Here is a 20,087-nt window from a genome sequence, read left to right on the forward strand (position 1 = left end):
CGAGCATGTTTGGTGTGACGGGGATTCGAACCCGCGACCCTTGGATTGTGAGTCGAGCGCCCTAACCACCTGGCTATGCCGGGCCTACATGCGTAGAAAACCTGTTCATGTAAGTTCTGCTGTACATGTTTTTTCTATGAATTTTAGAGGTAGAAGCCTTGGGGGCTCGTATGATGTTAGCGTTTAGAAACTTATTTTGTAATTATTTTCATTTTGAACTGTGAATTATGTCTTTATGTTGGTTGTTTATGTGTTGAAAAAATTTTGTTTGTTCATCTTGACAAGTAAAGCCGCAATAAACGTCATTTACAAATATAAGTCAAAATTCAGGCTTATATATAGAAGTGACTATGCCATGTGATGAAAGAAAAGAGTGACCAAAGTACCTGATAATGGATTTTCCATGGCAAATCCATGTAAATATAGTTAGTTATAACAGTTCGATTAGGTAATGGCTGGAGACGGCTTGAATGGGTAATGAAGAAAAACTTTAATATAACAGCAAATGTACAACGTTTCGACAAGGTTTTGTCATCATCAGGTATTGTAGTAAGTTGTATCGCTTCATAACAAGGGTTTTGATGAGAAATGTTTACGACATCAAAGTTGGACATAATGATGTTACTATCTAAACTATGTAAGTTCGTGCAGTTCGTGGCGCGTAGGCTCAAGTATATTTTTAATGCCACGTCAACATTAAGAAAAATAGATTAGAGTTTGTTTTTTCTGATTGTTCGATGCATTGTTGGGCGGATGATGTTTCTCTATAGAAAGTTTAGCAAACTGTACCATTTCATCGGGAAAAGAGCTGTCTAGATCTGGAGAGTATATGTTTCCCAATCATTTAGCTGCAGCAAGAATTTCAGACTCATTTAAATATTTGAAATTAGGTAGAAAACCAAACTTCATTTCTGTTGCTATATATGCAGCAAGCCGATTTTCCAAACACACTTGTAACTTGTCAATTACCGGTACAAAATTTTCTACGCGAAACTTCTGAGTTCCAGATAAACTAATTTCACCTTCAGAAGTCTCATCATTTGTCAGCTTTCTTTTTCTCTTTCTAGAAATCTCACTGTTCTTTTACTGTATTTGAAAAAATGGTAATTTTGATTTATTTTCAATTTTTTATGATGGTTACGAGATAGGTCAAATTGATCTTGTGTGTATTGAGTACGAATATAACAAATAATAGATAAAACATAAAAATCTATCGACAAGAGAGAGAAAGTTAAACTGACGGTCCGGATCGTCAGTAGGGGCCCCTCATCGCTTGGGGCCCTGGTGCAACTTCACCACGGTTAATGCAGCTCTGGACTTGGGATTAGTTAGATTTGCGATCTGATTCTATTATTACTTCCCTGTAAAGGTATTCAAAGCTAGTTTCTAAATATAACACTAGGATGGTGGGATGAACTACTGCGTAGTCAGGATCGTTATTCAAGGCTATGGTTTGAGATTCACTTATTTGAAAGTTCGTGAGGTTTCTTTACAGTGGCAGGTGTTGTTTTTTTTGGGGTGGGTGGGTGTGTGGTGTTGCTGACAGACAAAGTTTTTTTAGCTTTTTATCTAAATTTTGTTTGATAGTTAAACCTTTAAAGTAGGTGCTTTTCTGTATTACTGATAAAATTAAGTTAGAATCTTCAGGGATATTCAACATATAAGGTTGTTACGGAGGTTAAGAAAATTGTTTCGAAGAAATTTCAATTCTCTATGTTTTTCCTTTATAGTTTTTCTTTAAAGTTTCGTTTGAGTTTTTACTATGATACCTTTGATTTTTATGCTGAGCTTTGTTCATCAAATTGTCTGTTTTTAGAAAAGTTAAATTTAAAATCACATTTTTTAATTTCATTTGTTTTGTTTTTTGTAATGAAATAAATCTCTTCCCTCCTGTGACTAAGTAGCACAGGCGTAATGTTTCGGTGATGTTTATGTTGTTTAATGGTAGCTTAGCTAGTTGGCTTTTGTAGCATTCGTGTTGTTGAAATTAGACTATAACTTAGGTTATAAGCAAGGGCGCCTGCAGAAAAAAAAAATAGGGCGGTCAATACCCCTGTAATTACAAATATCTTATGATTTTCCAGTAACATAGAAGAATAATCTTATATATCTAGTAATTCTTTATTTTTGAAAATCCATGGGGAGGGGTGGTCAAATGACCCCCCTGGTCCCTTCCTGCGAGCGCCCATGGTTATACGAGATTAACGATACCTGTAATTTTTCTATTCATTACGGACTTTAGATGGTTTGTAGTTCTAGCGTTTTATCCGAGGTGCTAATTTTTGGTATTGAGGAACTAGGTTAGACCTATAAATGTAGTGACGCAAGACAAAGATGATAGATAGATTAAGTTTCCTTTGGTCTGTGTAGTGTTTTGTGAGTTTGTTTGTTAAGTCTTTTGTCTGTGTTTTTTTTTTTTAATTCGTTAATAGTTTCTGTAACTACTTTAGTAAGGAACTAAACAGTTATATATATATTCTGGATTGATATGCACATGCATAAGTAACCACTGTCAGTTCTAAAATTTAAAAATGTTATTAGATTGTTCAATGTTGATTTAAATACGAAAACCTTCTTTACCGTTAAAACTTGTGTACTTGAAACCGATCATACAAAGGATCGAAACGTCGTACCTGTTCTAAAAAATAATTTTTCTTAATGTAAAAGCTATAATTTGTAATGAGGATTATTATAATAGATCATAATTTTAAAAATAAGTTTAAATTATTGCTTCAATGGTGTACATTTTCAAAATATTAAAGGAAAAGTATCATTTAGTCCAGGACACAAAATACATCGAACCAAATTTTGTATTATAAAACTTATCGTATTTTTTCCAAATGAAATAGCGAAGTAATAACCAAATTAAACATAAAATTATTTTTACATATTTCTCTGGGAAGGATTAACCTAGCGGTTACCATACTCGGACCGTGAAGCTGAGTATTCATGGTTTGTTATCCGTTACTACAAAAACGCGCTTCGCACTTTGGGGCCGTGAGTGCACTATAAGAGTATCGGTCAAATCCCACTGTTGTATCAGACAAGGGCAATCTAAGAGTTGGTAATAGGTGCTGTTGACTAGCTGTCTTACCTCTAATGTATCAGTTCAAAATTAGCAACGGTTATATGAGGATAGACATTGTATAGTTTTGCATGAAATTATAAACACAAATTTTTCATCACTGATAAATAACTCAGAACTACAAATCATAAAATTTTATAATTATTTTTCATTGTTGACGAAAATAACTCTTCTCATAAGTGGGAAGATAAGAGTAAATTCAAACAACAGAAACTATTTTTATAACGACTTCCTAATTTTAGTATTTTCTCTAATTATGGAGTCTACCAAAACCTATATCATTTCAGTGTAGACGTTACAAACAATTCACAAGTTAATATTCAATAAATCTGAACTAAAAAACAAGAAATAAAAATTTTAGTGTACCAGTTACTCTCTGCCTTGTTCACAGGTAGGAAGCGTGAATAGTATCACAGGATTTCTGTAAATATTTCTGAATCGCCCATTGCAACGTTAAATACCTATATCAATTTACAGGAAGCACTTCGAGCATACAGTTTCATGAGGACGTTTAATCACAGCAAAGTGGTCCAATTTGCTTTAATTTTTAATGTCATAGGATAATGATAACCGATATGGAAAACATTACTAAGAAGAAGTACGTACATCCTGAAGAGGCGTTTTCTGCTACGAAAAAGGGAGAGAAAGATACAATATAGTAGTTGAGACGATATATGAATTAGGTATATATTGGATCATTTTATTGTACTTGTCGTGGATAAAGGTAAAGCATGTTAATACTTGGTTTCTAATGTAGTGTGTTTTGAATCTAAAGCTGAATGAGGGTTACAAAGAAATTTCTGGAGTTTTATAAAGCAACATCACCACTAAGACCTTGAATATTGCTACACATGTCATAGCGAATCAAATAATCAAAAATATAATATTTATGACATGGAAATTCTATCTCCTTGGTGAAATGCTTTCTGCGTCGCATAGATGTCAAGGCTTTTCTTGATTTGCAGGGAAAGATAATACTAGTGAACTAAGTCACGAAAGTATCTCTTAGCTATTGGCCTCCTTTGACCTCGCCAGCTACAAATTACTGAAGGGATTGCGAAATTATACAATGAACGTATTTAAATAATCCATTCTACATCGCTACAAAATTTAATAAACAAATAGTATTTATTTTTGTTCTCAATCTGATTGAACTACTAACATAAAAAAATCTGAAACTCGGGCTAAAATATGCTTTACTGTATTTATTTCGACAAATAGGCGAGGTTGGCCTTGTGGTTGAGCTCTGGATTTCTTTGAATAGAAATTCATAAGTTCTTATAATTAGTAGTGTAGTTCTCTCTCGTTGACTATGTGTTTGCTTGACTTGCTCCAGGAACAAGAATACTAGCGAATACATATGTTGGATATACAAGACTGTTTAGTGTAGGCATTATTATTTAATTTATTTTGTTTATTTTATTTAGTTTTTTTTTATACAAGAGAGTTAAAAGTTAATCATTTATGTAGGTTATGTAGTAATATGTCAGTCATACTATATCGGCCATATCTAGTGCCAAGGTGAAATGTCTCCTTGTAAACATTGGTTAGATTTGTCTGTTTAATTTCATGCAAAGATAGTCGAGGGGTATCTGCATATCTGCAGTAGCCGTCCCTTATTTTGAAGTAATAGATTAGAGCTAGTTAACACCAACCACTGCCAACTATTGGGCTACTCTTTACCATCGAATATTGGTATTGATTGTCGCATTATATCCTCTTCCCCCACATGACTGAAAGGTTGAGCATTTTCGTGGAACGGATCCGAATCTGCGAGCCTCAGATTGCGTTACATCAAGCTAAATTTTAGTTAGAACACCGAATAGTGAAAATAAAAACAACAGTTTTAATGTGAAAAACATTTCTAAATACTTATCTTACGGCTGACAGTACCTTATGAAAGATGAAATAGCCTCATTGAAATTAGAATTAACTAAGTTCATAAGGTCAACAGGGTTACAATATATATTGGTCTTTTATGTGGATGAACTATTCCAAATACTCAAGCGAGTTCCAAGTGCCATTGTACAATGGATTTGTTTAAAAAATTTAGATTGAACTGCAAATTGAGTTGTAGAATAGGAGTATTTCAGATGAGAGAGTAAATATAATTTTCAATTAGGTTGGAGTAAAACTCATATTAGAAGGTAGTTTGGACCTATGAAACTCCTCTATAACACTTCAGAGAGAGCTCACTTTTCGTTGTTTTCAAAGCTATTTCCTCAATGTGAAGTTCTTGGTTTAGTACACGTTCTTATATCGTAAAATAACGTGAGCAAAACATAAAACTGAATTATTACCTTTTCTGAATAAATAGAAAAATGCCGTTACCTAATGATGACACAAAGACTATGCCGACGTCGTTAAAATATTCATATGGTTGCTGTTAGAATATTGGCAAGTCTGACTTTGTTTGGTTATTTATGAAAGCGCGAATATCTATTACTTGAAGCGATTTTTTTCAGTAAAAATATTAAAACTCTATCCTGCAGCAAAAAGTAATAAAGTATTACGACACTCCTGCCGCATAGTGGTAAGAAGATCTGAGAAGTTCTATAATTTGTACTATAATACAATTTACTGGTGTAGAAAGATGTTTAACACTGGGTTGAGTGGGGATGTGTGAGAGCAACAGTGCCCGAGTGTTACTTGCCGTGCAACCGCAAGATACCCATTGCAGACTGACGGCCGGTGAGGGGCATAGCTTCAATACATCATTGAATTTATAATTTCTAAATAACTACGGAAGCACCACGCGATTGGCTTTTCTTTTTCACTCTCTATGAAGCACAAAAGATGTTTTTGATATTTTGAAATATTGAGGGGGTAAGAAATATGTTGGCCCCCTCAACAATTATTGGGGGCCAGGCCCTCCTGTCTCATAACATCAATGTGCTTTATTTTATTAGTTTTAGTTTTAAATATTATTAATTCTAATTTTTAAAATTAAAATCAGACATTTGGTTCAACTTCAAAACATCGTTCGAAAAATCTCTTCACTTTAGATAATGAAACATAGCTGCTGCTGAAGGTTTTCCTAAGTGTCATATCAACTTAGGATGATCTTTCTTCTCTTATTAAGTTTCTGTTTAATTATCTTACTATAGAGTTTCGAGATGGATTTCTACTTCCGTATGAGGTGGCATGATGATCGACTTCGTTGCGAATTATTTGCAGATCTAGAGTATATCGATGTTCCATATAAAAAGGAAATCTGGGTCCCTGATCTCTTCTTTGTAAATGCTCAAGAAGTTCACAATCCCAATTCTAATTTTCTTCTGAGGTTATATAAGGATGGACGTGTGCTATACAGCACGAGGTATTATTATTATTTTTTAAATTACATAAAAATACTAAACATATTACAATACTTTTATTTAGTTGTAAATTATATGCGTATTAAAATCTAATACGAGTTAGTAGTATGAGAGAATGTCAGATGTTTCAACTAATTTATACTATTAATACTAATAAATATATGAAACTTTTTAAACCAAATTTTGTTCATACATATAAAAACACTATCAATAAAATAGAAATTGTAATATCAAAAATTATCTAGCAAATTAACATATTTTTATATATTTATAGTAGATGTATATGGTTAAAGATAACATGTTAGAGGTAAATCATGTTAGAATTTATATCATTGCCAGTTCTCTATTTATTTGGGTAATGTAATTTCAACTGAAAGAGTTAATCACATCAGAAGCAAATACCAATATTCTAGATGGAAATTATTTGATCTTTACATTGGCTTCAAAGATTAATTAGCTTTTATTAAAAATTCATTAATGAAGGACTTGCGATGATTTTTTTGGAATCAACCTTACCAGCAATTGTTTAATTACCCCCACCAGTAATTGTTTAATTAAAATTACCAATAATTGTTTAATTAACATTACCAATAATTGTTTAATTAAACTTAACAGTAATTGTTTTATTAACCTTACCAGTAATTGTTTAGTTCTAAGTTAGTGTAACTCTAGTTACTGGAAAAAAATGTTAAAAATTATTTATAATCTTTGTTAAGCTGAAACGCAACCTATCATGAGAAAAATATACCCAGAGAAGACTGAAAAATAATGAAAAAAGATCGTTTGGAATAATAGTTTTCATCTTAGTAATTGAATTCACTTGGCGTGAAATATATGTGAAATGACTTTAAACGTTGTTAGGCTAAAGGTAACTTTTCAGACTTAAATTAACTTTATTTCCTTCAATCTACTTAATAAAGCATAATTAATAATTCAATGTCTAGTACATTCGAATATAAAATAATGAAAAAATATCGTTTGGAATAATAGTTTTCATCTTAGTAATTGAATTCACTTGGCGTGAAATATATACGAAATGACTTTAAACGTTGTTAGGCTAAAGGTAACTTTTCAGACTTAAATTAACCTTATTTCCTTCAATCTACTTAATAAAGCATAATTAATAATTCAATGTCTAGTACATTCGAATATAAAATTTGTTCATTTGTATTTATTTCTTTCAGTAGTTTATTTAAATACAGATAATAATAAAATTTTATTCTCGCTTTTCACCAGATATGTCATTCGTGCTCGGAGTATCATGGACTTTAAAAATTTTCCTACTGACGAAAACATGATCAGACTTGACATTGAATCTTGTAAGTTTGCTCTTTTTATGGGGAGTTCTGTATATTAAATATAAAACTGACTTTTGGAAAATCAACTTAATTACAATTATCGTTCCTGCTCTTTTGTTATATCCCTATAAAAGGTTTTTCATTTTGAAGTGTTCCTTTAGAAATATATTTAAGCCTAAACGGTTGGAAAGAGAAAATGTTTCTGAAGTAGGATTGTACTTTTATAAAAAAACTTTTAAGGAATATATTTCTGTACTGGTTGCGTAAATAAAAAGCTATTACAACACAAGAGCTTAGGAAGAAAGGTCAGACTTATTGATGTTATCATTTTCACCATACTAACTAGTAATGAATACGTTTGTTAAAATTTGAAGATCTGGAATGACATGGCTAAAAGTTGTCCACAAAGTATAAATGTGCAGGTTCTGAAACTTGTCACAGAATTTAAATATAAGCCGACATTGTTTTTATTTAAACCATTTAGAGTGTGGCATTAAAGCTTTAATCACAATAAAGTTCAGCTGCACATAAGTGTTAATTGTAGTTGATTCTAAGTCCTTATGTCTTTAAAAAACATATTCGGTGATGTTTTCCTTTAACTGCATAAAAGTGGAAGATTCACTCTGATAGTTTCTTTTAAAAAATATTCCATTGAAATCTACGCAATATTAGGTTTTGCGTTTACAAGACTCCCATTAAGAACTCCAAAGAAGAAGAAGGTACTTCCCAAAAATATTTTAAAAGATTCCATTAGTTTCGGTTATTTATTTATTTTATAACAAAAAGAATGTAAGATATTCCATAGAAAACCCTGAGTATAAGATATGTTTGAGAGCAAAGAAGGCTAAATCAAGAACCTTTAATAACTATTGACAAAACCTTTGAAGCGTGGCGAGACTGCATTAAGTATAGTCGCCACGTTGTATAAATAGACATGTGTGTTGGTGCAGGTGTGTACGTATTCTTACTATTTGATCAAAACATTTTACTTATATAAAAAAGGCAAGTTAGAATTAAGGAATCAGACACATAAAGATGTGATATCAAAAAAGAACCAAGTTATATAAAAAGACAAACAGTGTAAAGATGTAATGTAAAAGTGGCTAAGTTAAACAAGATAAAAATTGTGGAATACTTGACTTCTATTTTTATCGTAACTGGAACAAGCAGAAATATCTTTATAGAGTTTGCCCTTGTATATAACTTTTTATATCACATCTTTATAGTTTGTTTGTTTGTTTTTGAATTTCGCGAAAAGCTACACGAAGGCTATCTGCGCTAGCCGTCCCTTATTTAGCAGTGTAAGGCAGCTAGTCATTACCACCCACCGCCAACTCTTGGGCTACTCTTTTACCAACGAATAGTGGGATTGACCGTCACATTATAAAGCCCCCACGGCTGAAAGGGCGAGCATGTTTGGTGTGACGGGGATTCGAACCCGCGCCCCTCAGATTTCGAGCCCTAACCACTTGGCCATGTCGGCCACATCTTTATAGAGTCTGCCCTTGTATATAACTTTTTTATATCATGTTTTTATATGGCTGGCCTTTGTATTTTAACTTACCTATTTTTGTACATTGAAAATGTTTGGATAAGAAGTCACTCCTTCTAATTTTAATTGCAGTTTTCAAAAACAAAAAACTTGAATTTTACGAAATTGTATTATAGATTTTACGTACACACTCACATATCTACTATTTTTTGCCTGTTTTTTCTATTAACGTATGCCATATGTTACACAATATTGAAATATAACATGCAAACTGAAATGAGATTTGCACTTGCACCATGAAATTACACTGCAATATGGGCAATTAATCTTTGCCCCTCAGACAACCCTTTGACTTTAGCTTTTCCATTTACTCTTACACGCTAAAGTAATTTAAAAAAATTCAGATTACATTTATACCTCTAGTTGCTGTGGTTTGGATAAACCATAGAATAATAAGAGGGATGTTGTTTTTTGCTACTATACATGATAAAGATGCCAAACCAGCTGCATTTTTCAGTTAAATTCGATATCTAATCTTCTTGTGTGACAGTCGTGTGATATCTTCACTTTGCTAGCATTACGTTTTGCTTTCAAAATGAGAAGAGTACCAAAAGAAGAACAAAAACTGTACCACTTGTTGACGGCTCATTTCTCTTAATCTAAAATAAGTATGAAGTTGCTGCTTTTAAGGGGACGTAAGAGCGTCTAGATAGATTTAGAAAACAAGTAGCATTCCAGAATTAGAAAGCCTCTGTCAATACCCCAGGCTAGTCCAAAAGTCTGTCCTTGTGTGTAAAATAATATTAATGTTAATGTCTAATAACTTAAGTGGACTTAATATCATTCCTCTAGATATTTTACACATGGACACTAAAAGTGTTTGTTAATTTATGAGTGTTTATTAGAGAACTACAATAAGTTTTTTTTCTGTATTTAAAAAGGTTAAATGATGTTCATACAAAATGGTGCAAATTTTTGATTACTTTTGTTGTTTATTTAGTAAGACTATTTTTTCAAATAAATGAGCTTTATTCATATCTTGATTAACATTCGAACATACTGTTTTAGTCAGTTTAAGTATACTGATTTTGATACCAGAAAATAACAAGAACACAAACGATATGAACAACAATATTTATGAACCAATCTCTGAGGGCTTATTTCTCTTAGGGTATAAAGTATATAACACATTTTGAGAGCGTATATTTTAGAATTAATAAAAAGTGAGATTCCACTCGAAGTGGGACTTAAACCTTAGATGTCAGAGAAAACTTTAGAGCACAAATTCAGTGTCTTATACCACTACGCCATCTTATAGTTTTCGGTTTTCCAACTGCTCCTTGGCCTTTAAGTAATCAGTTTTAATCTAGTGGCTCTGAAGAGTAACTTAGCATTAATGTTATAAAACCGTTTATTTTCATAGAAACATTACTATATGTGCTACACTTGGGAATCCCTCGTTCAGATGAATATCTGAAGTCGAAGTCTGTTTCGTGCCGCTCCTCATTCGTTTGTTATAGGTTTTTCCTCTCAATAAGGAAAAGAAGAAAAAAGTGAAATAATTCTACCCCTTTTGACTGCTTATCTTCGTTTTTAGACTTAAGAACAACAACTGCAAAAAACGAAGCTGCTGAATTTAATGTGATATAAGATTTTTAGACTCGTTCAGAAACATAACAATAGTTACCCCCCAGCATTGGAACAACTGTGACAATACCCTAGATTTGGCCCAAAGCTCGGTCCTGTATACAGAGTCACGGCAGTATTACTCCATGTCATTAGATAACATGTGTAATGTGTTTACTTGCTCCAATACATAGTTCAAAAGTCAAAAATTCATTCCATATCCAGTTACTGCTGCTGTTATTGGCTCAGGCTGTAAAAGACAACTTCTTCCTTTTCTTCTAAAAATTGGTCTTGGAATAATCTTTCTTAGTGCGATATAGACTGTCTGCAGAATCTCAGATATGATTTAACTGAGCCTAAAGCTAAATTTTATGGGAAAAGTTTACCACTTACCACATAAATATTTCACTTGATGGGAAATATAGAGAAGACGTGTTCTAGTGGAAAATATTTGCATAGAGATAAAGTTTTCCGCTTAAATCTGGGTTGTATCGCAGTGTGACAATAATGAAGATAGTACTATATGTAGGAGTAAACGAAAACAAAACAACAACAATAAACACGACATTCAATACGTTAAAAAAGGTTAGTTAATGTGTTTTCTCTTAGCCCCAACTGAATAGATTATTTTCTTTCTGGAAGTTCTTCAAGGGTGAGTAAAATAATGAAGCAAATAAATAGTTTGTAATCGAAATAAAATAAAATGCATGGGAGCAATAATGAAGAACACCATATTTACTAGGTTTCTACTGCGAATCAAGTTTTTAGTTGCAGGGGTCAAATATGGAGACCTGAATGACAATAGGTATAACTATGCTTGTGGTCGAGTTCATGGAAACATCCAGACTGAAAACAAACAAGAAGTAATCTGGATTAAGAGATTACACAGTTTGTACAAATGCTAATTTTTGGGCATCTCTACGTAAGTGATGTTTTTTGCTAGCTTTCAGATGATAAAGATACATATTTATAGAAAGACGAAATAGCTCAGTTCGGTTTAGTTATATGACAGAACAATGTATTTTAGATTAAGATATAAAAATAACAGAGACTGACAGTAAGAGCTGGTGGTGTGGGTGTTAAAAGGAGTTTTCAAGGGTCACGGTCAAACTTACGTGTTCCGTAATTAATGTATATTCCATTATATATGTAATGTTACTTGAATCAATAGTTTTGATTAGAATGTTTAATATATCTAGTTTTATTTCTTATTTTCTTATTTTTATATTTTACTGTGAAGTTTTGCTTCTTTTGTTGTTAAGCGCAAAGCTACACAATGATATATCGCTGTTATGCCCACCACGGGTATCGAAAACAATTTTTTAGTGTCATAATCCTTCAGACTTACCGTTGAGCCACGGGGGGTGGTCATTACTATAAAGATTATTTTGCACTATTATATCAGCAGTCTCCTAAACTTATTTAATGTTATGTCAGTATGTTGATTTATGACTAACCTAAGTCTCCTAAACTTATTTGATGTTATGTCAGCATGTTGATTTATGAATAACCTAAGTCTCCTAAACTTATTTAATGTTATGTCAGCATGTTGATTTATGACTAACCTAAGTCTCCTAAACTTATTTGATGTTATGTCAGCATGTTGATTTATGATTGACCTAAGTCTCCTAAACTTATTTAATGTTATGTCAGCATGTTGATTTATGATTGACCTAAGTCTCCTAAACTTATTTAATGTTATGTCAGCATGTTGATTTATGATTGACCTAAGTCTCCTAAACTTATTTGATGTTAGGTCAGTATGTTGATTTATGATTAACCTAAGTCTCCTAAACTTATTTGATGTTATGTCAGTATGTTGATTTATGACTAACCTAAGTCTCCTAAACTTATTTAACTTAGTGAAATATTATTGGGTTTACGGCCGCAAATATCGTTATGCAAGAGTATTAAAATAATGAAGCAATGCACTATAATCTTTATAATTAAGAACGTAAGAAAAGTATAGGTTAATTAGCTGTACTTATTACGAGGTTGGTTTTTAGTTTCGATCTAAGTAAGTAACTTGCTTTGATCAGAAGTTAATCTATCCTAATTAATATCTGTTTATAATTAGCAATAAAACTTAGAGAATGGTTTGGTTTGTTTTGAAATTCGTGCAAAGCTACACGAGGGCTATCTACGCTAGCGGTCCCTAACTTAGCAGTGATAGACTATCACATTATAACGCCCCCACGGCTAAAAGAGCGCCCATGTTCGCGCACGGAATTCGAACCCACGACCTTCACGTTGCTAGTCAAGCGCCTTAACCACTAGGCGATTCCAGGCCATCTTAGAGAACTTATGTACTTTAATTTTCAAAAAGGTCCTCCTGAAAAACTACAAGGGTAACTGAAATTTTAAAAATGGAAGAGGATTAACATCAAAACTACAATCGAACCACAAACATTCCTTGACTTGAAACTAAGATGTCGAACAAACCAAATGATAACGGTGATGAAAAAACATCCTACTTCGATACAATAAAGCGCATACAATTTTATCTTGTAATAAACGTATTTATAATAATATTCCTTTTTTTTTCCAGATGCTTACACATCTGATAAAATGATGATAAAATGGCAATCAAAACAGTCACTTGGATTGAACTCGGAACGAATAACTGATTTTATCATTAAGAATTTGACGACCAGGGAAAGTGTTATTCATTTGAGTAGTGAGTAAAATTTTAAGCTAATCTCAGAACTTAGTATTTGATTTATATATTTCTAGATTGCAATGAGTAAAACAAATGATATTTTGGAAAAATAATTGTGTGAAGTACATTTTGGCTAAATACAAACAAACAGGTTATTAGAAAATAATTACAATCTCAACTTTTTTCAGGTAAAGTAACTATTCAGTTACTTGTCTTACTTCACCATTTTTGGTCTGCCTTTGATTTAAGATATCAACAAATTGGTTAGGTTTTAAAACAAGTTAAATTATTGATACTGTTAAACTCTGAAACGTGTAAAATAGAAGCACGTAAAACTTACTACAATCGTTTATTCTGTAATTTCTGTGCATATATTGTTTAAAGAATCTCATAGTTGTGTGTTAATCACAATTATCTAGCAGCGGTGGTTTAATCTAAATAATAATCAACGTTTCTACATCCACAATAATATATTTGTATAAAATTAAAATAAAAAAATAAAAGTCTACATGCTTCGGTGGAACAAACTCTACTATCTTCAGGAGACCAAGAAGATACAAAAAATTCATTTATATACCTTGTAAATGTACGTGCATCTTGCTCAGTAGTGCCATCTAGAAAATTGACTTCCAGAATTTTACTTCCGTGGCGCTTACAACTAAATCTCTATCCAAAACCATTTTGTTTTTAACAATTTCTAACGAATATTTTATATTTGGTCCTTTTCCAACTTTATTTCTTTAAGTAGTTTTTTTTTACATTCTTTGAATTAATAACATGTAAAAAGTTCGCCACATGTTCCGCTAAGGCTCAATCACTCGTTTTGAATTTATCAACAGCATTATTATGTTATTTGATTCTAAAGTTCAAATTTCTACATATATATAACTTAATATAACATTATATAACAATATAACTTAAACCAATATATTTCATGTTTATCCTTTACTTCAATTTTATCTTTCACACCATTAATAATATTAATGAGTATTAATTGAGGAGTAAAGGTTATTTGACAACCCGTTTTTATCATAAAAACATTATCTGTTTTTGCTGACCATGATGGAACTATGGCAAACATATACTTCCCTTACATCACTTTTTGATTGTATGCTATTTGGTGTAATCAGAAGTTTGTAATTTATTACAATTTTTTATAGATCGTATCTATAATATTAGGTTGATACCCTCTATCATTTGATATATATTTTAAATAATTGAATTCTAACATTAAATCTTCATTATATGCAGAGACATTAAAGGCCCTATGTACAAAATACATAAACAAGGACATTTTCTGTGGTAATGGGTGATACAAAGATGGTGGAGCATATTCCACCGAAACATGTAGTTTTAAGCTTTTAACGTTATACAAATAAATCATTTTGCATGTCAGAACTTGGGTGTCGTCAACTTATCATTTTTATTAAACCTTTCACAAGAACTGTCAGTCTAACATATTTAGTTGTAGTTTCATAACATACATACAGTTTGTTCGTTTTAGCGTAAAGCTATTTGCGCCCATTTCCACTGCAGGGAATCGATCTCCGAATTTTAGTGACACATACACAAATTACATGCTTGATAATATTTTAGTTGAAGTTTGCGTTTCGTTAAAAGTAATGGTTCTCTGACACTTTTATTATTATTACAGTCCACTAGAGGTGTTCTGAAAACATTCTGATACATATGACTAAAGCCATGTGTGATAGTTTCATTATATGAAATTTAATTGTATCTGTCTATAAGACGTGAAATAAAGCAATATAATTACGCCTACTTAGCAAGTACAATTTGTGACGTATTAGCAGCTATAGCAGTTTAGTAGAAATGATGTGAGTACAGTATTTTTTAATATTAATGTTTACATTATTATATAGCGGGAAGCTATTCTCGTGTCTACGCTCAGATCACATTGAAAAGAAGAGGTCAGTTATACATAATATCAGCGTATCTTCCTCTCATTGTCGTGGTTCTCATGTCCTGGTTGTCCTTCTGGATAAATCCAAAGTTGATAATTCTTCGTCTTGGACTTCTGGTGACACTTTTGTTATTGGCTGCTCTCTGTGTGTTGGGGTTTGATACTGAACTTCCGAAACTGGCATACGCTACGTCATTATCCAACTGGATCTCTCTTCATTTTGTGTTCTTGTCCTCAGCCTTGGTAGAGTTTATGTTGATTCACATGATCTGGGGACGAAGATCTATAGTAAGTAGCTTACGTGTTGATATACTTACATTTCTATATAACACACACACACACACACATGTATATATATATATATATATATATGGTGAGTAAGATAAATTCATTACAATACAAAATTTAAATTTTGAAATTCACTATAAAAATAAAACCAAATAGTGTAAATAATTATGTTTAGATTTCTCAAATTCGTTACATATAATTTATAAGCCAACACACGCTAATAGTAAATTTATAATATAATTCCTGATTACAAAGAAGACTAGTTATAGCATTCTTATGTTATTTTAACCATCAACTACAACATTAATGTTGACAATTGTTCTTTTTAACCATCAACTACAACACTAATGTTGACAGTTGTTCTTTTTATTTGACAAGTAGCTTATAGTTAGTCTGGGTTTTCATGGTGATATACAATTAAAGTCCATTTTTGAGAAATATTTACAAGTTTTTGATTGTTTGTAAGCGCTAATAAATTCAACAAGCTGAAACAGATTTTAAAATCTAGGCTACTACAGTTTCCGAAAGTATATTACATTTTCTGAAATATTCACATAAGCAGACTAATAACATGTCGATACAATAGTACGTTTCCCCCGAATAAATCACTTTATCATGCTTTTTACTCGAATATCTGTATGTTTAACTTTCTGCTACAGAAAAATAATTTTTCTATCTACAGCAATATTTACAAGAACACGAGATTGAAGACAAAGTGGAAGGAGAAACAGAATCGACTTGTCAGAAGTTTCGTAACTGTTTATGTGGGACCAGTAGCCGTTTGGATCTTGCTTCAAGAGTTTTATTTCCTGGTTTCTACATCCTCTTCAACATCATTTACTGGGTCGCCTGACCAGATTATACTGCATTTATCAGGAATAGATGACAACGATCGACGTCATACAGATATTATGTTTATTACCGATAGCAGTCACAATTTTGTAAAATCTTTGGAGACTTGCATACGATTTTAAAATATGAAAATTAAATCTTTCTTTATTAATTGTCTATGGAAGGCATGGTTAACACGTTCAAAATAGAACCTACTAACCTAAAGTTAAGTGATATTTCTTAAAACAAATGTTGAAAACATTAAGAATGTCAGCATATAAAATTATTATATAAATTTTCACAATGCTTAATTTTCTTTTCGTCAGGTCAAAATACCTGATAATACTTAGAAAAAATTGGACTAAAATTTGTTAGTATTTGTCCGTGTTCTAACTAGAGAGATATTTGTTATAATATCGTACTTTAAAGAATAATACTATCCTGCTTTTCAAGAATATTTAATTTTGTTTGTTTTCTATGACTTGTATTAAAGAAAAAACTTATATTGTTTGATATATTATGCATTATTTACAGAGATTCATATATCTGTTCATACACATTTATTTTTATTTGCTTGTTTTTCACTCAAAATAATCTTAAAATAAGTATTAAATGTACTGTGAAAAATGCCTTTGTCTTCCTCAAGTGTAAGAAATAATTATTTCAAAGTGGCAAGTAGTTTTATACTTTGTTTGTTTTTGTAGTAACCACATGAAGCATGCTTGAAGTATTTCTTCATCATGTATTCCTTTTCTTCAGACATGCAAAACAATAATACATATTGTTAAGAGCTTAAGACTTACTTTGACTTGTCTTTGAATCATATGTAAACAGGTAATACATAACTAAAGTTAGTATACATGTCCTTATGTTTTATTGGTAGAGGTAATTTAATTGTGAACATGTTTTAAAATACCTTAAGTTTCGATAGCATTTAAATTCAGAGTGAATATTGTAATTAAGGGGTACTAAAACTTAATTTTTAATCTACAGTTGTGCTTATGTCAGTGCTTCTTAAGTGCTTCTGCCAGTACAAATTATCATTATTGGACAACAGATTGAAACTTTTTGTATATTTCAATGTTGTTGTTTTTCCCTTGAAGTTTCTAAAATAAAATATGCTACATTATGATTAACTTTCCTGAATGTGCAGCTCACTTATTGTCTACAATGGCTTTTTTTACACTTCAAATACAAATTATTTAATTTGAAGCTACTTCAGGACATTGGAATCTTTAATTTCTTTGATTATAATTTTCTGTGCACTTCCAGTGAACTTGAAAGTCACTCTTCTCAGGATTGGCCCTCTACTGTAATAAAATATGCCTTAATGTTCCGAATTTATTCAGAACACCTTCATGTTAGAGATCGCTTTTTTGTATATTTTATAATGTCCTTGATTCTTAACTAGTGGCCTTGACCTTTAAAAATGATCTAGAGATGAACCAATGTTTATCTCTACTCTTAGTGTGATGCTCCTGGCAAATAATTTCAAAATGGTTACCTAAACATTGTCGTTTTCAGAGCTGTATGTGTTCTTATTGTTGTCAAGAAAACAGAAGGGTAAACCAGATAAGTTTGTAAATGAAATGTAACTATATTTTCATGCTCTAGTCTATTTTCATTCAGAACAAAACTATGCTCGACTATTATTCTGGTTGGGAATATTAGGTTGGTCATCACCAACTAACAAGTTTTTATACTTCCTTAATAAGATCTGGAGAAAGCTTATAGTTATTACAAAAGTCGTGTCGGCTTTCAATACACAGTTAATTTTTAATGTTTTAACGTTTCTTTTGAAATACATGCATTTACATATAAACACCACCTGGCAGTTTAGAGCGGTATGCTTAATGTTTTTTTTTAATCTGCGTCCTTTAGAAAGTTACATAACCGAACAAAGGAGTAAATGTAATGAGGTGAAACACGTAAAGAAAGCTTTTCATGCAATTATTTTCAAATAAGAAATCTTTATTAATATCCATGTATAATTAAATAACATTGTTTTTCATCACAGCAGTTTACTAAAACAAATCTAGTTTACAAATCATGTTTAATTACTACATTTTTTAGAACTTGTTGTTTGAAATGATAAAAAGCCTTGATTCTGCTTCAAGTATTAAAGCAGTGGGTCATCAAAACCCTTATATTGATAAATTGTGATACATATTTATAGAAACGCAGAGTATCGTTTATTTAAAGATTTTATATGATATACTTTGTCAGAAGACTTACGCGACCAGAGGTCAATAATATTGTAATTTACACCAGATTTCCCATAAGCACAGTGGAGAAATTTACTTTTTATGTGAAAAGAGTATGATCAAATTACTATATCACATAGAAGTTTATACAGAAATATTCGTACCCTATTCTATGTGTAAATAATATGACTTGTTTAGTATTCCTTGCCACATATGTAATGAGCTTGACCTTGCTGCAAAGTTTGCTTTTCCAAGAATTGTTTGTAACTTATGTTTTTTCTAGAATGTCTGATTAGTTTTATGTATACGTTAAATCACTCAACAAACATATAAACAGGGTTTTGCATCTAGTATAAAAACAGTAACAAATTTCAATAATTAAAAAAGCTAGGTATTTTAGAATATTTTATATTTTTAGAAAGACCATAGCAAAACCATTAAACATAATATTCAAAATATGACGTACCGAGTATCGAAAAACCTGTGTTAATTGTAAAGTGAACATTTGTTTACATTTTTATACAAGTGCCTGATGAGCTACTTGACTAGATTTTTCACACAGCATAATCTAAGCGTTTTGTCACAACCTTTGGGAGGTTTAAATTTGAGGAAAGTTAATATATATAACAATTTTTCCATGTCTACCATCACATAAGATCAAACATCAATATTTTAATAGGAATTGCTTCATAGATAAAAATACAGTTCTTTCCTCAAGGCTTTCATCGCTAGAGAAAACCTTTGTATTAGTTTATGGATTTCGTAATCTTGGAGACATTTCAGACAGCTGTGAGAAAACGGTATCCTTTTTTCGAAATGTTCGAAGTTAAACAATGTGTAAAACTAAAGTAACGACCGTTAACTTTTAGCTTTAACGATCTATTTACGCTCTTATATACACAGTAGAATAGCTCGTGTTTAGCGTTTTTGAATTTTCTTTTTGTTTTTATATGAAAGTGCTAGGAAATACAAGTTTGTGAAAAAGCTACTTGAAATCCCTATAAAAATAAGTAATCCAAGAGGTCGTCAAACTGAGTATTGTACTCTAATACGGAAACAAACTAGAATGAAGGACATATCCACATTGTACTAAGAATTTCTGGTTAAACAGAGCAGCATTAGATTTATGTAACATTTCTGAATTGTCCAAGCAATTTTCGTACCGCCCTCTAGATGATATCGAGATAAATATAAACTACTTTATTATTATACACCACCTTGTTACAATAATTGTTCAGATATCGGATGTACACTGAGTGGTCACAAGTAAATAGACACCTAATTTTTCGTCATTTAACTGACTTATGATAACTAATTTGTATTCACAGAGCACTATATAGATGAAAATGGTACGCACACTAATTAT

At 31.5% G+C, this 20,087-nt stretch overlaps 1 protein-coding gene across 1 annotated transcript in view; it reads left to right on the forward strand.

Moving 5' to 3' along the window:
- LOC106462407 (glycine receptor subunit alphaZ1-like) overlaps positions 1-17,653 on the forward strand; it is a 37,722-nt gene extending 20,069 nt beyond the window's left edge. The window contains exons 4-8 of the mRNA XM_013922334.2: positions 6,193-6,404; positions 7,639-7,721; positions 13,367-13,495; positions 15,358-15,686; positions 16,369-17,653. Of these exons, the coding sequence (XP_013777788.2) occupies positions 6,193-6,404; positions 7,639-7,721; positions 13,367-13,495; positions 15,358-15,686; positions 16,369-16,539 (924 nt within the window). The 3' untranslated portion in view covers positions 16,540-17,653. The remainder of the gene's footprint in view (positions 1-6,192; positions 6,405-7,638; positions 7,722-13,366; positions 13,496-15,357; positions 15,687-16,368) is intronic.
- Positions 17,654-20,087: the final 2,434 nt, after the last annotated feature.

This window comes from Limulus polyphemus, unplaced genomic scaffold (assembly GCF_000517525.1).
Source record: "Limulus polyphemus unplaced genomic scaffold, Limulus_polyphemus-2.1.2 Scaffold1158, whole genome shotgun sequence".
NCBI classification, from domain to species: Eukaryota; Metazoa; Arthropoda; class Merostomata; order Xiphosura; family Limulidae; genus Limulus; species Limulus polyphemus.